General features: G+C 58.2%; 1 protein-coding gene across 4 annotated transcripts; it reads left to right on the forward strand.

Moving 5' to 3' along the window:
- The first annotated feature begins 723 nt into the window (after positions 1 to 723).
- KCNC4 (potassium voltage-gated channel subfamily C member 4) lies at positions 724 to 23929 on the forward strand. Of its 4 annotated transcripts, none has more exons than XR_011073559.1 (4): positions 724 to 2719; positions 13666 to 14602; positions 16632 to 17032; positions 22802 to 22872. XR_011073559.1 is itself a non-coding variant. In XM_068540461.1 (4 exons), exons 1-4 carry the CDS (start codon positions 2051 to 2053, stop codon positions 19363 to 19365), a joined length of 2061 nt encoding a protein of 686 aa, XP_068396562.1. In that variant the 5' UTR covers positions 724 to 2050; the 3' UTR covers positions 19366 to 23929. The 4 variants fall into 4 exon arrangements, 3 of the variants coding, with proteins under 3 accessions (XP_068396562.1, XP_068396563.1, XP_068396564.1); XM_068540461.1 differs by having other exon boundaries at positions 16632 to 16835; positions 19115 to 23929; XM_068540462.1 differs by having other exon boundaries at positions 16632 to 16835; positions 19196 to 23929.
- The last annotated feature ends 2561 nt before the right edge of the window (positions 23930 to 26490 follow it).

Consider the following 26490-nt stretch of genomic DNA (forward strand, 5'->3'; position numbering starts at 1 on the left):
GAGCTATTAAGATGAAAAAGCAGTCCGGTCTGGAAGAGCTCAGGATCAGAGAAGGGAGATGAGACAGGAAAAGGGCAAAGTCAACTTGCAATGAGTGAAACAGTAGAACCAGGAGGTTGCTCCCTAGGATAATGATAAGCCACGGCTTTAACCTAATGATCTTTCATGGCCACCTGCCCCACACCCATAACAGCGCCAAGGCTACGGTTTCCTTCCGCCCGCCTAAACCAGGAGCTGCTTCTCTGCCCAAGGCCGCCGGGTCCCTTATTCCACCGCGGGGGCTTCGGTGACTATGACAGAGGCCGCAAGCATAGAGACCACGGGGATCTTGGGCCCAGTTGGGGGCGGAGTCGTCAGGAGGGCCTAACACAGTGTCTGGGGCAGGAGGGGGCAGCCTCCTCCTAGCGACGCTATCTCTCCACTCTTTCTTCCCCGGTCTCCAGTCAGTCACAATTAACCGGCAACAAAGCGACCAGCTTGGTGGGGACGAGGCAACGGGAGCTGCCAGAAGGGGCGGGCGGAGGTCAGAGGTCACGGGTCGAGAGCGCTTGGGTGGCAGCCGGACTGCAGTGGGAGGAGCTCTGGGCTCGGGGGAGGCGGGGAGCCGGGCCGAAGCGGGCGGGAGGGGACGGCGGCGGAGGCGCGCAAGGCGTGCAGGCGGCGGGGGGGGGTTACGCGCCTGGTTTGGCTTGGCTTGGCTCGGCTCGGCTCCGCGGAGGAAGGCAGAGCTCGGCCGCCGGGGCCCTGCAGCGAGCCGGGTCGGCCCCACGCCGCGCCCCGCCCACTCCGCTCCGCGGAGGGCGCACCCGGGCGAGGCGGCACGGGGAGGAAAAGGCGCCAGCAGAGAGCGGCGTCAGCTGCCAACGCCGGAGGGAGACGGAGAGCGCCCAGAGCCGCAGCCCACCGGCGTGGTGGAGGCAACCCCCGCCCCTAGGCCACCTCTCTCCCGCCCCCTGCTGCGGGCCAAGGCCAGCGCCCCGCCCGGAGATGGGTAGACGCGTGGATGGCGTGGCTCTCAGCCCCGCCAGATCGCAGGAGCCAGGCGCCGGGGCGCTGCGCTGAGGCTCCCGCTTGTCGCAGCCCAGGAAGCCTGCAGGTGTCCTTGGCCGCTCGGCCGCCGCCCGGGAGACTCCTTCGCAGTGCCCAGAGCCCTGCTCCCGGGAGCTGCCCCGCCCCCAAGCTCGGCGCAGCGCAGGACGCCCCGTCCGAGGCCCCCCCGCCCCGGCACGGCCCCCGCAGCGCAGCGCCCAGCGCAGCGCAGCTCCCCGCCGCTGTCGAGCCGCGGACGCAGGACCGGAGGAGGCTCGCTCCTGCGGGCGCGCTTGTTTTCCTTGTGCCGCCTCGCCCTGCGCAGCACCCGCCCGCCCGAACGCCGCGTTCCGCTCCGCCCCGCCCGCCATCCGTGCCCTGCGCTGGATTTATGAATGGGGGGAAGAGGCCACATGCCGCCGCCGCCGCCTTGTGTTGACCGCACGCAGCCCGGGCCCGCGGAGCTCCGGCTGCCGTGAGAGCGTCGGCCCGGCCCCGGCAGCCGCTTGGAGGACTTGTTGCTGCTGCGCTGCTTCCGCCGCCGCCGCCGCCGCCGCCGCTCCCGGGTCTCGGCGGGGACTGGGAGCCGGAGGGTGGCCCGTGTGAGTGTGAGCGCGCGCAGTGCGCCTGGACAGTGCGCTTCCTCGTCTGTTGTGGGGTGCAGGGGGGCGTGTCCCGGGCCCCGAGCGTCTGGGTGTCCAGTGCTAGCGGGGGAAGTGTGTGTGTGCTAGCCCTGCCTCCCGGGCGCCTCGCTTGGGTCCTCGGCTCTCCTTTTCCCCTCCTGCCTCCCTCCCCGGCGCTGCCAGCCCAAACCCCAACCACCTGTGCCCCCGAGAAATCCAACTCCTCCCGCTTCGCGCCCCGGGGGGGGAGGCAGGGGCAGGGCCACGCCGCAGAGGGGGCCGCCGCGGCCTCCTGCCTTCTCCTGGTCTTCTCCCCCTCCCCCGTCTGACGCTGCCTCCTCTGGAAGGGTGTTTGGAGGGCAGCGGCCGCCCCAAGCCGAAGCCCCGCAGCGCTTCTTATGATCAGCTCGGTGTGTGTCTCCTCCTACCGCGGGCGCAAGTCGGGGAACAAGCCTCCGTCCAAAACATGTCTGAAGGAGGAGATGGCCAAGGGCGAGGCGTCGGAGAAGATCATCATCAACGTGGGCGGCACGCGACATGAGACCTACCGCAGCACCCTGCGCACCCTACCGGGCACCCGCCTCGCCTGGCTGGCCGATCCCGACGGCGGGGGCCGGCCCGCGTCCGATGGCGGTGGTGCAGGCAGCAGCGGCGGCGGTGGCTGCGAGTTCTTCTTCGACCGGCACCCGGGCGTCTTTGCTTACGTGCTCAACTACTACCGCACGGGCAAGCTGCATTGCCCCGCCGACGTGTGCGGGCCTCTGTTTGAGGAGGAGCTCACCTTCTGGGGCATCGACGAGACCGACGTGGAGCCCTGCTGCTGGATGACCTACCGGCAGCACCGCGACGCCGAGGAGGCGCTCGACATCTTCGAGAGCCCAGACGGAGGCGGCGGGGGCGCGGGGCCCGGCGACGAGGCCGGCGACGATGAGCGGGAGCTGGCCCTGCAGCGCCTGGGGCCCCACGAGGGAGGCGCGGGCCCCGGCGCCGGGTCCGGGGGCTGCCGCGGCTGGCAGCCCCGCATGTGGGCGCTCTTCGAGGATCCCTACTCCTCCCGGGCGGCCAGGGTGAGTGGCAGGAGTCTGGGTCTTCTCTCGGACCGAGACTGACCGACTTTACCACCGCCTCCCTCCCAAATTCCCCTGCTTTCCGTGGGCCCCCAGGGGAATCATCCTCGCCCCCAACGCTTCATCAGGAGATTGCACACTTTTGCACTCCTGACTTACTACTTGGACCTCATCCCAGCTCCTGCTTTAAGGCATCCCCTCCCAGCGAGTGGGGTGCTCTTAGCTGAGCTCTTCCACCCCCTTCTTCCTGCACAGGCAGCCTCACTACATCTACTCCCAATTCCTCTGAAGGACAGAGTCCTGGAGAACTGGAATGAGGCCTTGTGCTGGGGTCAGGCAGGATTTGGGGGAAAAAACTAGAGTGTAAGTGGCTACTCTGGCAGTTCCCTGTGTCCCATCTCATTGAAATCCTCCCAGCAGCTCAGCGTGCTAGGAACTGTGAGTTCTAGAGAAGGGGGCACGGGTTGCAGCCTCTTCAACCATAATAGGCAGAACTGGGACCAGAACCCAGACCTCTCAACCAGGTTTGGGAGAGCCCTTCTTTTTCCCAGGAAGGTAAGTCAAGATGCCTGCCCCACGCCACGCCCCTGAGGCTTCCTGGACACCTGGGTTGCCCTGGCCTCTGCTGGGATGAGGGGAGAGTCAGACAGGAAGAGCCTAATGTTGCGGGCCCTTCAGGCTCCCGCAGCCAGTGGCCAGCCACAGGCTGCCTGGTGATGATCCCAGATTTGTTGCCGCTTCTTTCTTCCTACTGCAGCACAAATTGGCTTCCCAGAAAGCCCTGGTCCAGGTTATTGCTTGAAATAGGTGATGGGGATGGGGGCAGGGGGGAGAAGTGTAGGTTGATTTAGGCAAGATCTAGTCCCTTCCCACCATCCCCTCCCCAAGTCAGTCCAGTTTCCCCTAACCCGCTTAGGTGGAAGGCGGTAGTGGGGAAGGTAGGCTTGGGCATCTAAAAAGAAAAAAACACCCATGAAGGATGGCTTTAGATTCTTTAAAAAAAGAGACCCCTGGGGGTTGGTGTCTGATCTCATGGCTGGCAGCCTGAAGCCTGGCTGGGGTCTGTCTGGGAGACAGGAAAGAGCAGCGTGATGTGTTGGGTCTGGGGACTGCCCCCTGCTGTGGAAGCTGGTAGTTTCCTCTGGCATCCCAGGTCCTCATGTTAGTGAGTCTCAGAGCCCTGCCGCGCTCCCCAGCACCTCCTGTGCTGGGCCTCAACCCAGTCATGGAAGAAAAAGTTACACTCCCCTCACCCCCCCAGGGGAGGGCAGGAGATTGGGAGACGGGGCTGCAGGGAGGGGCTAGGCTGGCATAAATGCTCTACCAGGGCACATGCATCTCCTGCGTGGAAGAGGAGGGAGGAGCAGGGGGCTCTGGCTGAGGCGTACCATCCCAGGGCAGCCACTGGAAGGTAGGGGCCTTCTTCCGGGACTGAGAGCAAAGCTAGGGTGCTGCTTCTGTTTGCCCTGGCCCTGGCTGGCTGCGAGTCCCATGGGCTTCTCATGCAGTCCTCTAACCCTGCTAGTGTTCGCTCGCGGCTGGGTGCACGAGGGCAGAGACAAGTGCAGATCCTTCAGGCTCTTTCGAAGTTGGGGGTGAGGGAGGAGAAGGCAGATTTAGCTTGATGGAGTTGGGCAAAGGGGGCAAGCCAGGGAGGCAGGAATGAGATGAGGTGGTTAGGGGCCCTATTTCCGAGCATTCTGGGGCCTCTGAGGACTTTTCATCTGCTCAGGTTCCTCCTCCTTTGATTCCAAGGGGCTGTACCATCAGTGAGTTTATTTTCTCCTCAACTCACTGCAGAGTGGTCCAGCCGGGGCTCTCTGAGTAAACTCAGAGCCTGGTTAGCCCCTGGAAATCCTCCAGGAGCCCAAGATACTTGGCCCTTTTGATGTAGAATCACAGCAGCCAGGGCGATCCAGTTGAGGTCAGAAGTTTGGGGCTGGGCTGGGTAAATTCTTCCCACTTAACGGAGAAACCAGGATTCAGGGATGTTAAGTGTCATCACAGATCCTTAACTAATAAATAATAGAGCCAGCAAATCACCCCAAGTATCCTGCCTTCTGGTTGTTAATACTGATGTGCAGAGCTATATGGAGCTTTGGTGGCACTCATGCCAGAAGGGGCTTGCCTCCTGCTGAGAGGCACAGGCAAAGGCAAGCCTTTAGCTGTTCCTGGGACATACAAGTGAGAATACAAAAGTTTAAAAAATTAATTGATAAGCAACTGCCATTTATTGAGCACACCATGCAGGTACTTTGCGTTAATCTCTAATCCTCCCAGTAAACTTACAGCGGAGGTATTATCCCCATTTAATAGACTGAGGCTGTGAGAGGGTCAACAACTTGCCTGAGGTCACACAGCTAGAGAGTGGTGGGCTGTGACTCAAAGCCAGGGCTCCCTCACTACCCAGCCCTTGCTCCTCGGATGATAACATGTTCTTGCCACTGAAGGAGGCTGTTTTTGAGGTGGATCGTTTGTTACTCTGGTCTGGGAGGTGGCCTGAGGTTTTGTACCTCCTGTGGATGACATCAGAAAACCAGGGGCAGTTGGGGACATCAGAAGGGACACTTACTCAGTTACGCCTCCAGGCCTGAGGGTCTGAGGTGCAGGGGTTCTGGGGCTATGCCCTCCCTGCTCTGTTTACCCCAGGCCAATAATACCCCCTGCCCCTGTGCTGTCCCCTGGGTCTGTGCGCATACTTTCCCTCCCTCGGCCTCCTCCCTCTGCCTCCCTGGAGGAAGAGGGGGAGGGGCCTGCAGCACTGCAGTGGGCTTGGGGCGCTCACCGAGGGCCAGTAAGGGCAGAGGAGCAGAGCGCTGCCCCGGGCATCTCTTCGCATACAGCAGCTGGTCATTTGAGTAGTGCGTTATGACAGGAACAAAACAGATACAAACGGAAAGTGAACTGAGCTGATTATGGGAGCCTGTTGCCTAGCTACCGGCCTGGCCCGCAGAGCCATTCCTGTTCAGGCAGGCTCCAGCCTGGGTGCTCACCCTGCTCCCTTCACAGCGGCTGGGTCCATGGGCGGCTGCTGCCGTGGTTCTGTTCCCATGGCCTGACCTGGGAGCAAGCACAGGAGGCAGGCTGGTCCTGTCCCCCTCTGCCCATTGCCCGTGGTCCCAGGCAGAGGGAGGGCTCAGCAATGGCGAGGGTGGCTTCCCAGACTGAGGCGGACCAGTCAGGGTTTGGGCAGCAACCGGAGCTCTAGAAGCAGGCCTTCCTCCTTTTCTGAGGGCAGACAGGAGGCCTGATGAATGGCACCCTGGGACACTCACCTCCCTCATCCCCAGTCTCCAGAGGTCCCAGGGGCTGAGCTGGCTTTAGTCCAGTTATCGGCCCTATTAAGGATGATAGTTCTCCTTTGGCTAAATCAGTACCTAGATTGAGTTTTCTCATGGTGTTTCCCCTCTAAGTAGAGGAGGTGACCCCACAGGATCCCACTGCCCCAGGAGGCAGCTGCAGCTGGGGTTTCATACTGCTTGGGCATCCACTCTGCCAGCTGTCAGGTGCTGGCACACCTGCACTTTTTTCTAATATCTGACCCATGTGAGGCAGGGATTATTAACCTCAGCTTACAGAGAAGGAAACGGAGACCCAGAGGGGCTTGTTCAAGGTCGCATAGCTGGTGGTAGAACTAGGATCCAAGCCCAGATCTTGTGCATCCACGTCTGTGCTTGTCCCCTGCTTCAGCCGCCTCCTGGGGCTTCTGCTTGGAGAGGGCCTCTGACTTCAGGAGGGCCCCTCGGGGAGGGGAGGGCCCTTCTGCTCTCCTCCCATCCCTTCACTTCCCCCTCCAAACTAAAGCCCCCGTCTCCTTGCTCCCTAGAATTGCTCACACCTGAGCTTGCTTTCTCTTTCTTTCCCTCACTGTGGGGCTTTTTATAGGACAGAAAGAAAGGGGGCTTGGTTAAGAGAAGAGACTAGGTGTTCCGTGGCCCAGGCAGAGGAATGAAACCGAGGCCTTCTAGGAAGGAAATGCAGAGCTTGCTTCCTGCTCACCCCATCTGAAGGCCCCAGCTTCTCCGGCCTGGGTGCCGCCTGGGACCAGCCAGCCGGTGGGCATGACAGGCTTCCGAGTGAGGGCCAGGACTCGCAGTCCCATGCCCTCTGGGTGAGGAAGGGCCAGGAACCTGAGCCCAGGAGGCTGGGTGCCCCAGCTTCCGCAGCACCCTTAGGAGGGCAGTGCCAGCATGCCCCAGGGCAGTCGCTCTACCGCCTTCCCGGGAGCGGAAGCAATGTTAGGCCAAGGGCTGCAGGCCTCCCCCCACCCCTGCCCTCAGGCAGCCTCCCAGTCTCCTCCTGGGTTTGTTTTCTGTTTTCCTCTCTTGTTCTGAACAGACCAACATTTGTCTCTGAACATCTTGTCTCTGGATGACGAGGTGTTTCTGCTTGTCACCACTTGGGGTGGGGTGTAAAGTGGGGGAAGGGATAAAATAAACTTGGGCTATTTTGGAGAGTTGGGGGAAGAGCAGGCAGGAACAGAGGCAGCTGGGCCTTGGGAACCGGGAGCCCCCAGGCCCTTCACCTCCACCTGTGGTCAGTGTCAGCCTGGGATGCTGGGCACAAGGGTACTCAAGCCACCTTTGTTCCTTGGCAGCCAGCCTGCCACGACCTGGCCCAGCCCCCTGCTGGGGATTTCTCTGGGCTGGGTGAAGGTTACTGGCCCCTGGCAGGCGTCCCCATCAGGCAACTGGCTTGACCCATCCCTGAGAGCTGCAGAGTCTTGAGAGCCCAGGTGCCTGGAGGGATTCCTAGGCATCCCTTTGTCATCTCTAGTCCCAGTTAGTGAGGCTGATGATCTCTCCTCGTGACAGGCTCTCTAGGACCAGGAGAGGGAGCAGGCAGTCAGCTTGGCTTCAGTCATTCAGAAAACATTTATTGAGCACTTAACTACCTGCCAGACACCAGGCTGGCCTCTGTAAATATAAAGATGAGTTAGAGGTGGTCCCTGTTCCTAAAGAGAACCAGATCAGGTGGAGTAGGTGGCAGTTGGGGAAAATTGAGTGACAAGAAATGGTAATAATAATACAAGATAGATCAGGAGAGGGGCCACAGTAGTCTTAAAAAATGAAGTTCAATAGGAGGTGAGAGGGGGAAGTGATAAATCCCACCTCTGTGTGAGATGAGGGTTTGTTTGTTTGGAGGGGGTTGGTATGCAGGGAAGCTTCAACAAGGAAATAGAAGTTAAACTGGGTAGGCCCTGCATGATAGTGACTTAGCTTCCTTAAATAATTTTTAGAAGGAAGCCAGTTATAAATAAATATATAAATAAATATTCAATGTGGGTAGTGCTTAACCATGCAGAGTTAGGGAAGAAGGGAATTTCCTGGGCAGGGGACCAGCCAGAGCAGAGATAGGACAGCATGGGACAGAAAGTCTAAGGGGCAGGGGTGTTTTGACGGATAGGCAAGAACCTGGAATTGCATTCGTCTGGATAAGTTCTTGGCCAGTGATATGGACTGGACTGAATTCCTTCTGGGGCTGGGACTCATCGGCTCTAGGCAGCCAAGTGGCCCTGAGAGGCCCCAGGTGCTAGCTTGGCAGGGGCTGAGCATGGTAGAGGCTGGCTCTGACACCGGAACCAGAGGGTCCTGGCTCAGGATGGGAAGGCCCAGGGCCAGCCAGGTTCTGCTCTTGGGCAGCCCATGAAGGGAGAGGAGCTGGGGTCCCTCGGCTGGGACCTGGGCATTATAGTACAGGTCCTCACCCAGGAGCCCAGGGACAGCTCAGAGATGCCTTGCCTGGCGCACTTCCTCTTCTTCCCTGCTTCTCAGCCCGCAGGGCTGCCCACTCCCTTTCCAGCACCACCTGGGCACTAGGATCTCACTTCCCCAGAAGGCTTAGCTCCTCATCCCATCCCCTCAGATCTTCCTCTGCAAGTGTCTTTGGCTGTGTTCTCAAATTTCTCTTCTCCTACACTTCATCCTTAATATAGGTTTTTGGGCATGAGTCTTCTTATGTTTATCTGTCCATCTGTCTCCTTGGCCCTTCCTCCTTGGGCTCCCCTCCCCTGCTCCTGCTGATTGTATTCAGTTCCCAGTGACTGGTGTCTGTCACCTCCTCCCCACCCCCCCCAACCCAGCCTCTGCCAGATTTCTGAGCCACTCTAGGCTTGGTGGTAAGTTTTACAAATATCATTTCTTTTAATCCTCAGAATAACCCTATAAGATAGGTACCCTTATCCCTTCAATACATGAAGTATGCTGGTAGCCTCAGGGCCTTTGCACTGCCTGTTCCCGCTGCCTCTGGAGTTCTGCTGGATCTTCACATAACTCATTCCCTCACTCCTTCAGGTCTCTGCTTCGATGTCACCTTGGCACTGAGGCCTTGCCTGACCACCCTATTTGAAATAGCTGCCCCACCCTCACACTTCTTAACCTCCTTTCTTTTTATTTTTCTCCCTCTTATACCATCTGACATACTATACTTATTTGTTGACAGTCTCCTTCCACTGGAATGGAAGGTCTAAGGGGCAGGGCTGTTTTGTTTCCTGCTGTTCCACAGCACCCAGAGCAGTGTCTGGCACATAGTAGGTACTCAATTTTCCATTTTATGAACAAAGATCCTAAGGCTCAGAGAGGGTAAGTAACTTGCCCAAGGTCTGGGCAGTAAGTAGCGGAGCCGGACTTGCGTCCAGAAGTGTGTGACTTTACATTTCCGCCAGGGACAGTCGTGGGATGAGCTCAGTGAAGGAGGCTGGTCACAGGGCTGGCCCACCAGCTGAACCACCTGGGTCTCTGGAGATAGATGGGTCCCCAGCAGGATACAGCCAGCCGGTGTGAGGGGCCCAAGGGAGCAGGAAGCTCGAAGGAGCAGCACTGTCCTTCACAGAGGCTAGGACCCTCCTGTCCGGGGTGGCGAGACCCTCCTGTATCCTCCCAGCTGGCAGGAGAGGGGCTGCTGCTGGCCAAACTAGTTCACACGAGCGGTTTTCTGCTTGGGCAGTTTTGGCTTTTGTTTTCTTTGGCTGCACCGTGCGGCATGCGGGATCCCAGTTCCCCCTCCAGGGATCGAACCCACGCCCACCGCAGTGGAAGCGGAGAGTCTTAACCACTGGACCGCCAGGGAAGTCCCTGCTTGGGCAGTGTTGACTTCCAGCAGAATCCATGCCTTCTGTCCCCACACGGTGGAAAGAACGGACAGCTTCGGCTATGGGAACCAGCCAGGTCACTTCTCCCCAGGCCTCAGTTTCATCACCTGTAAAACAGCAGAAAGGGCATTGAATTCAATGACCTTCCGAGTCCCTTTGTCTTCTGTGAAGCAAAGGCTGTGTGATATTTTGGGCTCCAGATCCAACTCGTCCTCAGAAGCTGCGCGCGGGTGTTCACGGAGGCCCCCTCACCTCCTCAGCTCTGTCACCGTTCATTGAGCGCTTACTGTATGCCAGGCACTTGCTGTGTAGAAGCTCATTTAATCCTACAGTAACACTACTGGGGGCGCTCGTAGTGTCCCATTTTGTAGCGAGGAAACAGGCACAGAGTGCACCGTTTGGTCCCTGACTGGGTGGCAGTGCCGGGACGAGGCACCCAGGCAGCTGACCCCAGGGCTCCTTAGCTCTCCTTTGCCCTCAGTCTCAGCTCCCCGAGGCCGCACAGCCCCATGTGTGGCAGGGGCCGATGGGGAGCGCTCTGAGGGGCCCTGCCAGCCTCGCAGGATGGGCCAGGGTTGGGGGAGCGGCACTGGATAGGAGGCTCAGGTGTGAGGCCTTGACCTCTAAGCTGGGTGGTGCTGCTGCAGCCGCTGCCTCCTCGCTGGTCCCTTTCAGGTCCCAGTCAAGGGTTGAAAGCAGAATGAGAGCAGCATCCCTGCCACCAAAGGGAAAAGCCCTGGTGAAAGGCACCGATTGCAAGCAGGGCCGCCACTTACAAAATAACTTGGGTTGGGGAATAATTTAGGGCCCTGAAAGGGTACCTGTACCTTCGGGGCCCACCTGGGGCAGCCTGCCAGAGCACGGGCCACTGCATCTATCACCGCTCGGCCTTAGGTCTACCTGCCTGCTCAGGGAGTGAGGGCTTCCTGGGACCAGCCTGGAGGGGCCACAAGGCAGACTGAGGCCGCATGTAGGTTTCATCAGGGAGGAGTGGATTGTCCCCGTCTGTTTGGTCAGAGAGGCCAAGAGGAAAGAGCTCTGAGCTGTGAGTCAAGAGACCTGGCCTCAGCTTAGTCCTCAACAAGTCATTTGCCCTGTCTTGTGCCTCTGTTGACCCTGAGAAATGGACACATGTGGCTCCCCTTTCCCTGTCCACATCCTCTGAGAGGGTGGCAGTGAGGGGTAGAAGTTAAGTAGATGGGATGGTTCTGTGATTAAAAAAAAAAAAAAAAAAAAAATGAGTGAACACTGCAGGAATTCAGGGGGTTGTTCCCTAATGCCGGAGGGAGGAGTGGTTTGCACCCACTGGGCCTGCTGCAGAAGGAGCCCTTGGGGTGGAGTTGAGGAAGGCACCTTGGCCCTGCTGGTGAGAGAGTGGCCCTGGCCACAGCACCGCCCTGCCCTCCCCTCCCCTTCCCTCCCTGCGCCCTCTACTCAGCCCCTGGGCAGCTCTTCCTGAACTTGTTTTTCCAAATCACCAATTAACTTCACGCTGGGCTCCCAGGTGGGCCAACTCTCCCGGCTAACCTTTCCTCAGAAGAGCACAAGCTTCTGCTTCCCAGGCATCCTGGCAGATCTGGGATGTGCTGGCCCCACCCCTTACCCCAACCCCCTCTGCTTGGGAGGGCGGTGCCAGGACTCGCGGTTCGCAGCATCACCATGGCCACTGGACAGGTGCCTCCACCAGCTCATCCAGAGGGATGGCCCTCGAGAGCCCACAGGCTGGAGCTATTTGCCTAATGCCCATGTCAGCCCATATCGTCTTGACAGCCCATTTGTCAGGGGAAGAAAAATGAAACCAGAAAGGGAACTTGAAATTCACCTTCACGGGGCAGGGAGGAGAAGCAGGCAAGAGAAACTCCAGGCAGAGTTGTCAAGTGGAAAAGGGTGTCTGTGGTCCGCTACCCTGCTTCTCCTAACTTGCCTTAACTGATCAACCTGTCCAAGTGTAAATAAGATAAGTCTTACTGTGTGGCGGGTGCCTGTCCCAAGCCAAAGGTACACATTCCTAAGAGTGAAATAGCAGTCATCAGGGAGCTGGCTGGGAGCAGTGTTGACAATTCAGAGAAGACTTTCCTGGGTCTATGAACTGACCCTGCCTGGGAGGTGTGAAGAGAAGGTACGGCCCCTGAGTTAAACAGTGCTGAGTTCAAGTCTGGTTTCCATCCCTTCCAGGCTGTGTGACCTTAGGCAAGTATATAACCTCTCTGATCTTCAGTTCCTCCGTTGGAAAATGGGATGATGGGGCCTACCTCACAGGGAGGACTGAAGGTGCTAACACATGTAGAGCGCCCAAGTATGCCAGGCACAGAATAGACGGATAATGAATGTTCATTCCCGAAGTTCCCTCCTCAGACTCGCTCCTGCTCCAGAAGCCCTTGGAGGTGCTACTTCTTGCTTCATTTTCCCAGATCCCCCTGTATTCTCCACTGGTGTTTTGCAGTACTAAGAACAAGTTGTGCCCACCCACCTCACCCACCTCGGTGCAGACTCCCAGGGAGGGAAGCATCTCTGAGAGGCGTCATTAGACAGGGGGCAATGCTATGGCCAGGTGGAAATCAGAGTGGGGCAGGCAATGGGGGTTGCCAAGGGGTCGTGGGGCCACAGTCCTCCCTCATCTATCTAAGCTCGGCCCGCTGCTCAGGGAGGAAGCCCATCCCCACCCACCAAGCAGGACAGGCAACAGCAGGGGGCATGGACTCCAGCAAGGAGCACCCTGACAGTGGTGAATGGCATCACATGAATAACAGATGAAGGCTCCGTAATTGGTGTTATTACACATGCATTTCATCTCCATTCACGATTGGACACTTAAACCCAGCCATTCCTCTGCTGAATGCCGCTGTCATCATTCTAGCCGAGATCCCAGCAGCTGTCCAGATCAGCTGTTGCCACATTCTGATCCCAATGGGTGCAGTTTATTTTTTGTTGGCGCTCAGTGTCCCAGGAAATGTCCGTTCTCGGGAAGGGGGGGGGGGGTGGCTATTCTGGGCAGACTACCCTGTCTCCTGCCCTGGAGCAGGTTGTCTTTCTTCAGACGCTTCTCACTGTCTGGGCAGTCGGCTCAGACGTCCTAGGGTGAGAGGCAGGCAGGAGGGGCTGCTGGGACTTGGGGCTTGAGGAGGTGGGTCACGGCCGGAGCTTAATAGGTAGAATGCCAGCCCCCCTGCCTCTAGGCATATCCCTTAATGTAGTGGCCCTCGCAATTTAGTGTGTATCAGAATTACCTGGAAGGATTGTTGAAACATTACTGGACCCTCCGCCCAGCATTTGTCATTCAGTAGGTCTGGGTGGGGCCCGAGACTTTGCATTTCTAACTAGTTCCCAGGTGATGCTGATGCGCTGGTCCAGGTCCTCACTATGAGGAAAACTGCCTTAAAGCCTAGTTACTTGAGGTGCGGTCTGTGGACAAGCAGCCTCACCTGAAAGCTTGTTAGAAATGCAGAATCACAGGCCCTGCCCCAGACCTCCTGAATCAGAATGGCATTTTAACAAGGTTCCCGGAGGATTTATACAGCCATTACAGTTTGAGAAGCCTCAAAGCACGATCGGGTTAGAGGCGGGCAGAGCCAGGCAGCTATAGTCCTCTGTTCAGTTCCTTCCAGCCAAAGGCAGCCTCTAACTTCTGGGCACCATGACAAGGATTGGGACGTACTGCCTTAAGGCACGCAAGCAGAGGGATAAAGACCCTCTGGGGATGGAATTCCAGCCCCAGACTGTGTACCTTAATCCCACCTCTCACCACCTAACAGACTGCCTGGTGACCCACGGCCCCTCCCTCTACAGGCCGAGGGCCCTGTCCCTGCTGGGTGCATCTCTCCCTGACAGCTGCCTTCACTCTCCTCCCCGCCCATAGGTGGTGGCCTTTGCCTCTCTCTTCTTCATCCTGGTGTCCATCACCACCTTCTGCCTGGAGACCCACGAGGCCTTCAACATCGACCGCAACGTGACGGAGATCCACAGAGTGGGGAACACTACCAGCGTGCGCTTCCGGCGGGAGGTGGAAACGGAGCCCATCCTGACCTACATCGAGGGAGTGTGCGTGCTGTGGTTCACGCTGGAGTTCCTGGTGCGCATCGTGTGCTGCCCCGACACACTGGACTTCGTTAAGAACCTGCTCAACATCATCGACTTCGTGGCCATCCTGCCCTTCTACCTGGAGGTGGGGCTGAGCGGCCTGTCGTCCAAGGCGGCTCGCGACGTTCTGGGCTTCCTGCGCGTCGTGCGCTTCGTGCGCATCCTGCGCATCTTCAAGCTTACGCGCCACTTCGTGGGGCTGCGCGTGCTGGGCCACACCCTGCGCGCCAGCACCAACGAGTTCCTGCTGCTCATCATCTTCCTGGCCCTGGGCGTGCTTATCTTCGCCACCATGATCTATTACGCGGAGCGCATCGGCGCCAGGCCTTCCGACCCGCGGGGCAATGATCACACCGACTTCAAGAACATCCCCATCGGCTTCTGGTGGGCCGTGGTCACCATGACGACGCTGGGCTACGGGGACATGTACCCCAAGACGTGGTCAGGCATGCTGGTGGGGGCGCTGTGTGCACTGGCCGGCGTGCTCACCATTGCCATGCCCGTGCCTGTCATTGTCAACAACTTCGGCATGTACTACTCTCTGGCCATGGCCAAGCAGAAGCTGCCCAAGAAACGGAAGAAGCACGTACCTCGGCCGCCTCAGCTGGAGTCGCCCATTTACTGCAAGTCGCAGGAGACCTCGCCCAGGGACAGTACCTACAGTGATGCCAGCCCCCCTGCCCCAGAAGAGGGTGTGGTTGAGAGGAAACGGGCAGGTGAGATTGGGGGTTGGGAAGGAAGGCCACCTCTCCCCCGGTGGCCAGGGGAGTTCCCAGGTGAAACTCAGCCCTTGGAACTTGGGATTGTGCTTTTATTGCTCTGGGCTTCCCTAAATATAAGGCGTGCCTTTATGAGGGCACAGTATTGAGGCTGAATATCTATTCTCTGATAGCTTCCTGAACATCAGGCTCTGTGGAGTGAGTATCCCACTAAATTTAGGCTGCTATGGGCAGTGCATGGGGCTGTAAATTAGAAGCCTGGGTTTCTAATCCCATCTTGGCCATTGTGCTGTGTGCCCACAGGCCAGTCACTCACCCTCTCTGGGCATAGACTCCTCACCTGTATAACGGGAATGCTGTCAATGTCTTACCCCGACTTTGACGAGACCCAAACGAATGATGGCTATGAACGTCCTTTAAGAAGTTAAAACCACTTTACAAATATCAGGCGCTGTCATTATTAGCTGGAGAGTAGGGCAGCTGTTCTTCTGAGGAGAATCAACACATGAATCATTTCTTTCCAAACGTTCCAGTCTAGTGTCTCTTGGCCTGATAAATGTGATAACGTAATGGCAGTGGGAGGCTGCCTTCTGTTTGGCACAAGCTAGATTGAGTCCTGGGCTCGGGGTTTAACATGGGACGGAAGGGAACCAAGAGGGAGCAGCCCAGACAGTGTTGGGAGAGGGGAAAGGAAAGGTGGAAGAAACTGGTAGCTGCATCCTGGAACGGGAGGACCTGAGGGTCTGAATCGTGCTCTTCAAGGATGAAAAAGGCCACCCCAGGAAAGCTTGCTTCTACCTGAGTCAAGAGTGAAAGGAAATTGGCTTCACCCACAGCAACGTGAAGTTAGGTTGGAGAGTGGGAAGCCAACTGTTAGGTACGGGATGGGCTCCTGAGGGAGGTATGGGATTCCTAGCATGGGGGGCCATTGGATGCCAGGCCACTGGGGAGATGGGCGTGGGGGTGGGGGGTGGTGCCAGGAGACTAAGGTAGCAGCTCCTGTCTCGGCTCTGGGGGCAAAGTGGGACTCGTCCTTGTGGGGAGGTGCCTGACTTGGGACATTCACCTGTGGCCTGTTAGTGGGTGCCCATCCTACGTGTTGGAGCCACTCACTCCCTGGGGTCATTCAAGGGCCCGGGTCCTTCGAAGACCTTGATGGAACAGCACCCATTAGGCCCCCCCTCTTCTCCCCCACCAAAATGGTACCCTCTTCCCCAATCCCTGAACATAAATCTCCCAGCCAGTACCCCAGGGAATTTCAGCTCTACCCTGAGGTCCATTCAGGGCTCAGAGGGTAACTTAATATCAAAATGTACAAGTCCCTAGGCTGGCTCCGCAATACCTATGGCGCCATGAGCCGTTCCTTGGCCTGACTCTAACTGCTCGGTCACAGAAAGGGCATTCCTGGCCACTGCCTTCAGACCAAGGAGCCCCCCTTCTCCAGATCCCAGGGCTCAGCTCTCATCTGTGCTGCTGCGTGCCTGGCAGAGCAGGGTTGGGACTAAGAGCCCACAGCAGTTGGAGCTGAATTGGAGCCTCTTCCCCTCGGGGTCCTCCCCAGACACAGGGGAGCCCCGAGAGCAGAGGGCTCTAAATCCTTCAGGCACTGACTCTGGCTTGGATGCCTGGTGAACAAGAATAAGTGCCTTCGGGTGGTCCAGGAAGACAGCTGCGGAAGCCACGCTAACAGTTTAACCCTGGCGGTGCTACCCCTCACCCCAACAAGCCAGGCGTTCTCCTAGGGAACGCAAACTCATCCGAGTGTCAGCCTGAGCCAGACCCAAGGAAGAAGCCGACTCTGCTGCCTGCCTTGGACTGATCTCAAAGGGCCAACTTGGGGAATCCCTGCTTTTAGGGTATCTGTGGCCCTGGCCAAGGCTGGGAGGGAAGCCCACATCCTGTCCCCTGCCCACCAGGACCAGACCCACTCGCTGGCTCTGGCAACACTCTCCCCTCGGGTTGGGTAAGTGATACTTTAGGTCTGGGATCAGCCCTCATGCAGCCTTCTTTCTGTCTGCCCCTTTAGACTCCAAGCAGAACGGCGATGCCAGCGCGGTGCTGTCAGACGAGGAGGGAGCCGGCCTCACCCAGCCCCTGGCCTCCGCCCGCACCCCGGAGGAGCGCCGGGCCCTGCGACGCTCCGGCACCCGAGACAGAAACAAGAAGGCAGCTGCCTGCTTCCTGCTCAGCGCTGGGGACTTTGCCTGTGCCGATGGTAGTGTCCGGAAAGGTATGGCTCCCCAGGCTGGGCAGGGGGGTAGCCCCCACGGAGCTGAGTCTCCCCAGTGTCCCCCGTGGAGCTTGAGGTCTCCTCCTCCTCTGAGGCCATGGACACCGTCTCCTCTGCCTCGGATGCGCCCTCGCTTTTAGGATGGGTCCCCTGATATTCCAGTTCCGGATTAGAAAGGCCTGCAGCATCCCCAGAAGGTACACAGAGCCCCCTGGGTGCCCACGGGGAAGACAAGTACTAGAGGGTGAGGGGACCCCAGATCTAGGCTCCTGCCACCCCCTCCATTTTATTGCCTCTCTTCCTCTGGTTCCTGCAGTGGTCTTCAGGCCTGGCTCCGCATGGTCATTGCCAGCCTTCCCCTAGGCCTCCCTTAAACACAGCTCAGGCTTCCCCAAGTGAGTAGTCCTGGGAGATGCCAACACCATTCAGGAGTCAGGGTAAGAATGGGGTGCTGGTGTGAGGTCTTCAGAGAGCCTGGCTCAGGCCCCACCTCCTCCGTCCTGCACTGGGGGGTCTGCAACCCAAATCTGCAAGCCCCTGAGATGGGGCTGTTCACTCCGGGTAGAGCCAGAAGGTGACCAGGGGGAGGGGTGGACAGGGAGAGTGGGTCCCCTCTGAAGTGCGTTCTGAAGGATTTGGCGAGTTCAAGGGAAGGCTGAAATTCCATCAGCAGACCCCATGCAGAAGCTGGTCAGTGGAGCTAGGGATTCCTGGCCTGAAAAAGTGGGACTGAAATGATTAGGGATGGTTGAGAGCCAGTGGTGGCTGAGAGCCAGGGCTCTCAAGGCCAAGTGTCCCTTCTGCCCAGCTCCTCATCACATTTTTGTTTTTTCCTGCCTTGTTCCTGTGACCTAATCTCTCTAAATAGCCTGCCTAGTTTCAGGATAAACCCCAACTCTCCCCGCAAAAAGCTCTTCCCTGGGTTTGCAGGTCACTTCTTAACTAACCTTCTTTCAGCCCAACACCCCGCCGCCACTTCCCACCATCCCCAAACCTCAGACCAAAGTCAGGTAGAGTGAGGCAGGGGCAGTGGCTGCTGTAGGAATAACCTGTGATGTCTCTGTCCCCCCAAGGATGTCCCTTGGCCTGCCCAGCCCAGGCAGCCTCCAGGAACACCTCCCCAGGCCCTTGCCCTGGCTTGCTCAGCACCACTGTCCCCAAGGGATCCCCAGGGCACCCTGACCCTAACCAAGACCTGAGAGGTATGCGTCGTGCTTTGCTGGGCATGTGTCCTACTGGGTGGCAGAAGCAGGAGCAGCGACCTGGAACCTGGAGATGGCCCGGAGGCTCAGTCTCCTCACACCCTCTTCTGTGTTCTTCTGGTCACCCCCGGCCTCTGTGTAGCCCACTCCTTGGGATCTGGATGTGCCTCTCCCTCCTGCCCCCACCCCAAACATGCTGTGGCTTCCACTGTGTCCTAGTTCAGACCCAGAGTCTTGCTCTGGCTGGAGCATGCTAAGTGGATGGTGTAGAAGGTGGGGTGAAGGGGACCCCACCCCCCAGGTAGGACTTGAGCAAACGGAACTGAGTCCTGATCACCCCTGTTTTCATCCAGAGTGGTGAGGGGCTCAGTGGAAGTAGCGGTGCGCAGGAGGCTGTGAGGTTGCAGGTCAGAGCAGGAACCATGAGGGCCTGGGGAGCAGGTCCCATCCGAGGAGGAGACTCTGTGTGTGCATGCATGGGGCCGGGGGGCCTGCGTCCCACCACATCGTATCTCTCTGGCTGCTTGTGGGGCCCGGCTGCTCTATTTTCAAGATGCCTCCACACTGCTTCTTGGCAACAAGCATGTAGCTCAGCCAATTAGAGTGACCTTCGAGAGGGAACAGGTGGGTTGCTGGGAAACAGGCCCTGCTAAGCAAGCGTGGCAGTTAGCATCGCCAAACTCCCAGCGCGCGCGCTCGGCAACTCTCCCTGTGCCAGACCACGCCACACTTCTCTGCACTTGGGCTACATTCAGACCCAGGAGTGAGTGGGCCCAGGCCTCCCCCGGCCACCAGCACAGACCCCATGTGACTCTGTAGGTGCATGTGACTGAAGGTGAACTCCCTGGAAGGAAAGTGATGAGTGCTAATTAGGGCGTCTTAGGGTTGAGCAAGGAGGGTACTGAGGGCTGTAGGGTCTTCATGCAACTGGAGGGAAACCTACCTGGGGACAATGATAGGGCAAAGGTCGGCTGAGTGTGGGGCCCAGGGGTCCATCCAGAGACCAGAGAAAGTCAGGGAGCCTTTCCCGGGGGGACCAGACCCTTCCACCCAGTCCCGGGGCTGCCCGCCCTGCAGGGTCCCCGGAACGTGGATCCCGTGGAGCATCTCAGGCAAGGAGCTGCGCCCCTCTGACCCACGTGCCTTTTCTTCACCAAGGCTGTGAAAAGTCCTGGAGTCTAAACAACACAGCAGGAGCTGCTGGAACCAGTCTGGGGCTATCTCAACTGGCATCGCGATACAGCTCACCCTGCCCTCCAAGAAAGCTCCTGCTCTCCCACCCCTTCCACCCCCTCACCAGCCCACCCCCTGGGCACTCAGCCCCGTAGCTGGACCCTCGGCTCACCCCGCCCCTGGGCACACGCGCACAAACAGGCACACTCATATGCCTCCAGCCCTCGTTCCTCCTGGGGCCTGCGGAAGCCAGGCAGGATGCAGGAGAATTCAGGGCCCCCAGGCCTCTCCTCCACAGCACCCAGCTCCCCAGAATGTTCAGCTCTGGGACCTGAGAGGGAGGGAGAGATTACTTCCAGGCCTTCTATCCCGCTCGCTCCCGTCCTGAGCTGAGGGTGCCGTCACCCCCAGGACTGTGTCTCTGGGCCCTGCCTCCCCCTCAGGGTCCCACCTAGATCACAGCAAATGCATTTCCATCCGTCGGGGCCTTCAACCAGTAACCAAACAGCCTGCAACTGAACATCTCTGTCTGTCTGTCTGTCTGTCAATCCCACACCCAGACCAGCCAGGAATAAGGCTGTCCCCTGGGGCATCTCTGCCGGTGTGTGAGGGCTTGACTCCTTGGGGGAGCAGTGCCACCTGATATTCTCCAGCCCTGCCATGGGGGTGCAGGTGGGCGTTCCTAGAGTCAGAGCCCCAGGATTGGCTGCCTAGGCGCGGGGAGGTCCTCCTCTCGGGGGTGGCGCCCAGCAGCGGAGCCCAGCATCCCATCTGCACCCCGAGCTGCAGTATCGCTTGCCACGCTGCTTCCTCTGCTTCCCCGACAATTCTTCTCCTCTCCTGCTCCCTCCAACTCCCAGCCCTGCCTCTGAGTCACCTGCCGCTCCCACCCAGCCTCTGTGCTCTGTATCGCTGCCAGAACCGGAGACTCATCTAATTTCTATAATTAAGTGTATTCATTTACCTAACAAGCCAGGGAGCACAACAGGTCTGTGAGTCATTGAGTGAGCAGGGGTGCGCCCCGGGCAGGGGCAGCTGAGGGGAAGTGTAGGGACTGAAGCCATCCTGCCCCCACCAGCTCCCTTACTGGCAGCCTGCCGCGCCCAGGGTGGGCCGAGCCGCGGGGGGGCCCCTCGCCAGCGCACCAGCCAGGCGCTCCAGGACCTCCTCAGCCCAGGAACTCGCAACACCTCAGGCAAGACATTGCCTGTTTCACCTGATGGGAATTAGACCTGACAGCAGAGCCGTGTGCCTGGCAATTTTTAGAGTCAGATTATGCAACTTTGTCGAGGGAGTGACTAAGTAAGGTCCATGTCTGCTCCTTCCAGAGTGGGCAGAGATAGGTACCGCCAGACAGCATTTTGGGACTTGGCAGGAGGCTGGGGACTCTGGAGGCCACCCCAAAAGGTGAGCTGGGCAGAAAGGTCAGACCGTTTGGTGGCGCTGGAGGGGTGGTGAACAGCCTGCTCCAGGAACATCCCCATTTCAATGCCTTCTTCAGCCTTGGGCAGACACAGGGATGTCCCTTCCAGGAAAGCCTGTTCAGGGTGGGTCCTGGGCTCCCCCAGCCCTGCTGTGGTCTGTGGGGCCTGCCTCCGGCTTGCTCTCAGAATGACGGGAAGAAGAGCTGAGAAGACACAGGGGCATCCGTGCCACTGCCCCTCAGAAGGGGACACGGACAGGGAAGCCCTGTGGAGCAGGATGGGGAGCAGGGCACCTTCGGCCCTTTCAGCCCAGTCTGAGAGCCCAGCTTCTCTTCCGGGAGGATGGGTTCGGTCCTGCTCCTGCCGGGCTCCCTGGTGCAGGGGTCCCGGCTCTGACACGGACACGGTCAGCTGGGTGTCCGGTGTAGCATGGGCACCACAGCTATCTTCTCCTCTCACTCGCCTTTCTGGTTCAGGGAACTGAGGCGGCTATTTCTGTGGCAGCCCTCAAGTTGTCAGGAGCCCAAGTTTCCACGGCACCCACCGCCTCCTTCCTCTCTTCCCTCCCACAGGGACGGGCATGCTCATGGCACCCCCATGGTGGGCACAGATGTCTCTGGGCGACATGATGCAGGAGTGCCAGGCTGGAGCCCCTAGTGCCTTGGGAGGTGGGCTCCCAACACACCCCCCCTGTCTCTCTGGCTTCTGTAGGGTTGACACAGGATTGAGCGTGAGCTGACGGGAGAGCTGAGTAGGCCGCCTGCCCCAGCTCCTCTCAGGGCCCTCGGAAAGGGCAAAGTGAGCCTGGAGTTTACGGAGCCCCACTGTACACCAGGCCCTGCCTGGGGAGGCGGCTGCCTGCATGGGCCTCAGGCTTGCCCAGGCCTCGGGCCTCCCTCCTCAGGAGAGGGCACTCCCTCCCACCCACAATCTGAGAGTGCAGTTTGCTTTACCTTGGATCTGGACTTGGACCTCTGCCCATTACTTTGGCTTCTAACAGCCTTTCCCCTGCAGCTGGGGCCCAGCCCCTCCCCGCAGAGCAGGGAAGCAGCCCGGTTAGGAGTTGTTACCCCTCCAGTTTGTACCAGGGCTGCTGACAATCCTAGAGGCCACTTCTCAGCCCCCAGGGCTTCTGAGAGGGGTGGCTGTGAGCTGGAGCCAGAGGGGGAAAGTGCCTGTTCAGCCCAGAGCCCAGACTGCACGGGAGTCAGAGGGGAGGCTGCATAACAGCTCCGGCTGCCCTTTCACAGAGCCTCCTGGACGGCGAGGGCCTCCTCTGCCCTGGCCAGAGAACATCGCCTTCTCTGGCGTGATGCCTGCCCCCGCAGCAGCCTCCTGCCTGCCCTACCTGTGCCCCAGTTGAGAAGGTAGGGGAAGGGAAGGCCCCAGGCCACTGCCGTCCCAGGCTGAGGAGGAGATGCCGAGAAGGGCTCACTGAGGGGTTGGGTTTCCTGCTGTCTCTCCTGAGATGGGCACAGTCGTCTTCCCTGACCTTCCCCTTCAGCATTCACCCTCCAGCTGCTGGACTCTGTTCCTGCCAGATTGAGGAAGGGGACTGGGCAAGACACGGCAGCGCACTCAGGAGCCTTCCTCACCAGCCCCCTGGGACAATGGACTAGCCCCAGGTGGTGATGGCAGATGGAGCTATGTCAGGGGGGAGCACAGGCTGGGCAGGCAGCAGCCCAGGCGATGGCCTGTGGGCTGTCAGCCCCCACCCTGCCAGGAACCTCTCCCACTACCTCCATGCCAGGCTGCAGAGCTGTGGTCCCTCTTCCCACTGCACTGCAGCTTTGAGGACCTGAGGTCTCCTGGTTCCTGGAGCTCATTACCTGACAGGCACGGAGATAAGCTGTAACATCACCTATGGGTCACCGTGGCCCAGTGCTGGGTTGGCAGAGGGGTGACGAAGGGCTCACCCCCTTTCCTCCCTATCCCCACTCTTCCTGGACTCTTAGCTCTGGGCCCCATGCCTTCCAGCTCCGCTCCTGCCTACTCCTCAACCCACCACCTATAGGTCAGCAGCTGCCTTCCTTCTAACATCTCATTCTTTGTTTCTCCCTTTCTTTTGCTGAACTCCTTACCCACCCACCCCCACCCCCGCAAGAAGGCAATGTTGAGCCGAAAGTGTGCGTCCCAGTGTCTCACACCCTGTGCTCTTTAAACACAGAGACCTGCCAAGATGCCCCTCTCGTCCAACTATGCCCAGGCTGAAGTCCTCACCCTCTCTTAAAGCGGCACCAACGTGAGAGAGACAGGCAGACAGACAGAAAGCCAGAGGCTTAGGGCAACTCTGGAACCCAGGCAAGAATCTTTCGCTGGGAAAGACTCAGATATCCTTGATTGCACAGGACTGATGGGAAACCTCCCATGTGACCCTCGGGGCCCAGAGCCATTGGGTCTGATGTTCTTGTTCTGTTGTACATTGCAGAGATATATATGCACATATAGTAATCTATATTCATACATACTATACTATTGTGTGTAGTGCATGTGCTCTGGTGGTCTGTCTTCTTCGTTAGGCTATGTCTCCCCAGGCCCTCGCCCCACCCCCACCCTCACTCCCTTCCCCTTCACTGATTCCTTGTTTCTGCTGAATATGTGGTGTGGAATATCCCAGGAAAAGTGTACCTGGAACTGCCAGTCCAGCTGGGTGGTCCCCTGGCTAGACTCTCCCTCTTGGGAGTGTTTCCCCTGTGGGCCAGAGGCCTGTGGAAGGCCAGATTGCCCCCTGGGGTCACTGCTCCACTAGCCTCACCCCACCCCAGATTGGGGCTCTACCTCCCACCCCACGCCCAGTTGTTGGGGGACTTCCCGGGCTCCTCTGCAGCTTCTTCCACTCCCTTCTCCACCTTCCCTGTGTCCTTGGCTGAGGGGGTGTTTTGTCTTTTTTTTATTTCTGGTTTTTTGTTCTGTCGCCTTTGTCCATTTGTTTCCAAAGATGCTGCTGGGCGGACGGGCAGGGAAGGGGTCTGTCTGCCCATCTGGCTCAGGGGTCTGAGAAGGGAATGCTGCGGGCGAGCGGAGACCAGTTGCAATACAGTACTTCCCGGCTGGTGGCCGGAGTATGCGTGCAATAGTCGAGGCCAGGTGCCCCCTTCGACCTTGGCCTCTGCCTCTGCGTAGGCCCTCCCTCCCCACTCCCAGCCCGCCCTGCCCCTCCCTGGTGTTGGTCGTCCTTTTCTAAAGCTGTCCCCTCGTGTGTCTGAGGCATGCCTAGGCTGGGCCCTGCCGCCCTGTCTGCATGCCTTTGACTGTCATGCTGTGCTCAAGCCCCAATAAAGACATCTGGAGCGTCCTGCCGTGCTCGCTGTGTGAGTGACTGCCTCCGCCTCTCCTTTCTGTATCTGTGGGGACCTCCCCGGGCTTCCCCCCCAACACCCGAGAAATGCAACACACTCCTAACCCGCCCCCACCAGGAATCACCAGTGCAGCCCAACCCCTGCATTTAGAGCCAGACGTGAATGCTCGAGATGAAAAGTGATCTGGCCAAGGTCACGCCAAGAGGACTAACCTGGGACCCCGGGCTTCTGGGCAGTGATCTCCACTGCTGCCACCGCCCCCCCACCACCCCCAGCAGTAACATGGAAGAAGAGACTGTTGTTTGTTTAGGGGGTTCCACTGTATTCCTGCTTGTTTTGCAGGGGGCATCTTCTCTTCCCTGAAATTGCACCAGTTCTATGTGGGCCAAGGCCCTGGGGATGCCGAAGTCGTTGTGATGACTGGATGGATGGCTGATGAACTGAGGCCGACAAGGGGCTGGGGGCACAACTGGGACCACTTAGGGCTGGGGAGTGAATGGTCCTGGGCCTAGAGAGGATGGGGTTGGTGGTGAGTGATGCTCAGACATCATCCCTCGCTGTTGTCCCTCTCACACACAGGGGAATGAGCAGGGCTGGCTTCAGGGCCGTGCCACCTGTGCAGTCACTCAGAAGGGCCCACAACTGACTTAATGCTCAGCTGTTGCCGTCTTGAAGTTACTGATAATTATTGAAGAAGGGCCCTGTGTTTTCATTTTGCACTGGGCTCGGCGGATTATGTAACCAGGCCTGGGCACGTGTGTGCTCTCTTTACTCTTTATCCCAGGTGTAAACTTAGCGTCAAAGGGGCCTCAGTTCAGGGTCTTGATCTGCCACTTCCTAGCTGGGTAACTTGGGGCAACTTGCCAAACCTCAGTTTCCCTGCCTGTAGGATGGGGATAATGATAGCCCCTGTCTCAGAGCCAGTGAGTGTAAAGGCCTGGCCCAGTGTCATCTGTCTGCATATGGCATGCAGTAGATGCACAGTAGGTGTTAGCTCCCTCCTCATCCATTTCCTGTTGCTCTCAGCTTTTCTCCCCAGATTTCTGAGATTGCCTGGTCCAGTCACACCAGGAAAGGACAAGAGCACACCGGGGGTGGGGGTGGGGGGTGGTGAGGATGGCAGGGCTGAGGGGAGGGGAGAAGTAAGGGGAAGCCTGTCCCTGAAGCAAAGAGAAAATCGCGCTTGGAGCCTGGGCCAGCAGAGGCAAGGCGATGGCAGGCAGCCAGTTGTCAATTAAAGATAAAATCTCTCCTCCAGCAGTGGAGGGCAAGTAGAGGCTACGGCCCCCCCCCAGACAGGAGAAAGCCACTTGCAGCCAGGCTTGCCTCAGAGAAGCTTGGCCGGGTAATAATGGGATGGGATGCACTGCTGGCTCCATAATGATATTACGCATCAGGGCCCATGTCCCAAATGGTGTTTGGGTATTTTGGGGTTTTTTTCTTTTTCTTTTACTTTTTTGTTGTTGTTGTTGATCAACGTGGAACCGTTTCATGGTCAGGGGCTGAGAACCCAGCAGGCAGCCCAAGGGTAACCAATGCCAGGGGGGCTTGAGGGGACCCAAGGAGATGCAGTTGGGTTTCCCGGTGACAACCTCAGACCCCTGGAGGGGGAGGGGCAGGGGGCAGTGTGCAGGAGGGCAGAGTTCAGTGAGAGAAGCAGGGGACCGCCCTTCCTCCCCACCTCACAGAAACAGCAGGCAATGCTGTCAAGGAAGCAAAGGCTCTGGCTCCCTCTGGTCCCCGAAGCTGGAGTGGAGCCCAAACTAGGGAGCTGGTTAAAAGAGCAGGATGCTATAGTGATGGAGACTGACTCTGGGAGTCCGACTCATGGCTCCTTCACTTCCTGATTATGTGACTCTGGGTAAGTTAATTAATCTGTGTGAACCTCTATTTCCTCATCTGTAAAATGGGAGTAGTAATGGTATCTACCTCATGAAGCTGTTGGGAGAGTTCAGTGAGGCAGGGCCTGTGACACCCTTAGCACAGCGCCTAGCACAAAACATTGTTTACAAATATTTGGGTGAGGGAGCAACTCTCTCCAATGACAAATGACCGGTTTGGTTTGATGGCCTCACGTTTCAAATAGGTGCCATGAATTCGCCTCGTTTCGGTGAGCCCCTTATCTCCCTGTGAAGGAATAAGAGTTGGGGTGATGATAGTAAACAGCTAACCTTTATTAAGTGCCGGGCAATACATCTAATGCTCCTAAACACCCATTCTGAGCTTGGTGTTATCATCATCCTTGTTTCAGAGGAGAAAACTGTAGCACAGCAATGTCAGGTCATTTCTCCAAGGTCACACAGCCAATAAGCAGTAAAGCTGGATTTGAACCCGAGCCGTCTGGCTCTATGAGCCCTACACTTAGCTGCTGTCTAAATGGAATGAGGCTTCTAGGTCATCATACCTAAAGTATAGATTTGTGCTTTTTAATGTTTTTCATTTCCTTAACCTCTATTGATTCTCATAGCAAAGGTATTGTTTACCCCTTTTATAGGTAAGAAAACCAAGGCTTGCGGAAGTGATTTGATCATGCCCCCACATGCACACAGAAAAGGGA

The sequence above is a fragment of the Eschrichtius robustus genome, chromosome 3, assembly GCF_028021215.1.
Source record: "Eschrichtius robustus isolate mEscRob2 chromosome 3, mEscRob2.pri, whole genome shotgun sequence".
In the NCBI taxonomy this organism is placed as follows: domain Eukaryota; kingdom Metazoa; phylum Chordata; class Mammalia; order Artiodactyla; family Eschrichtiidae; genus Eschrichtius; species Eschrichtius robustus.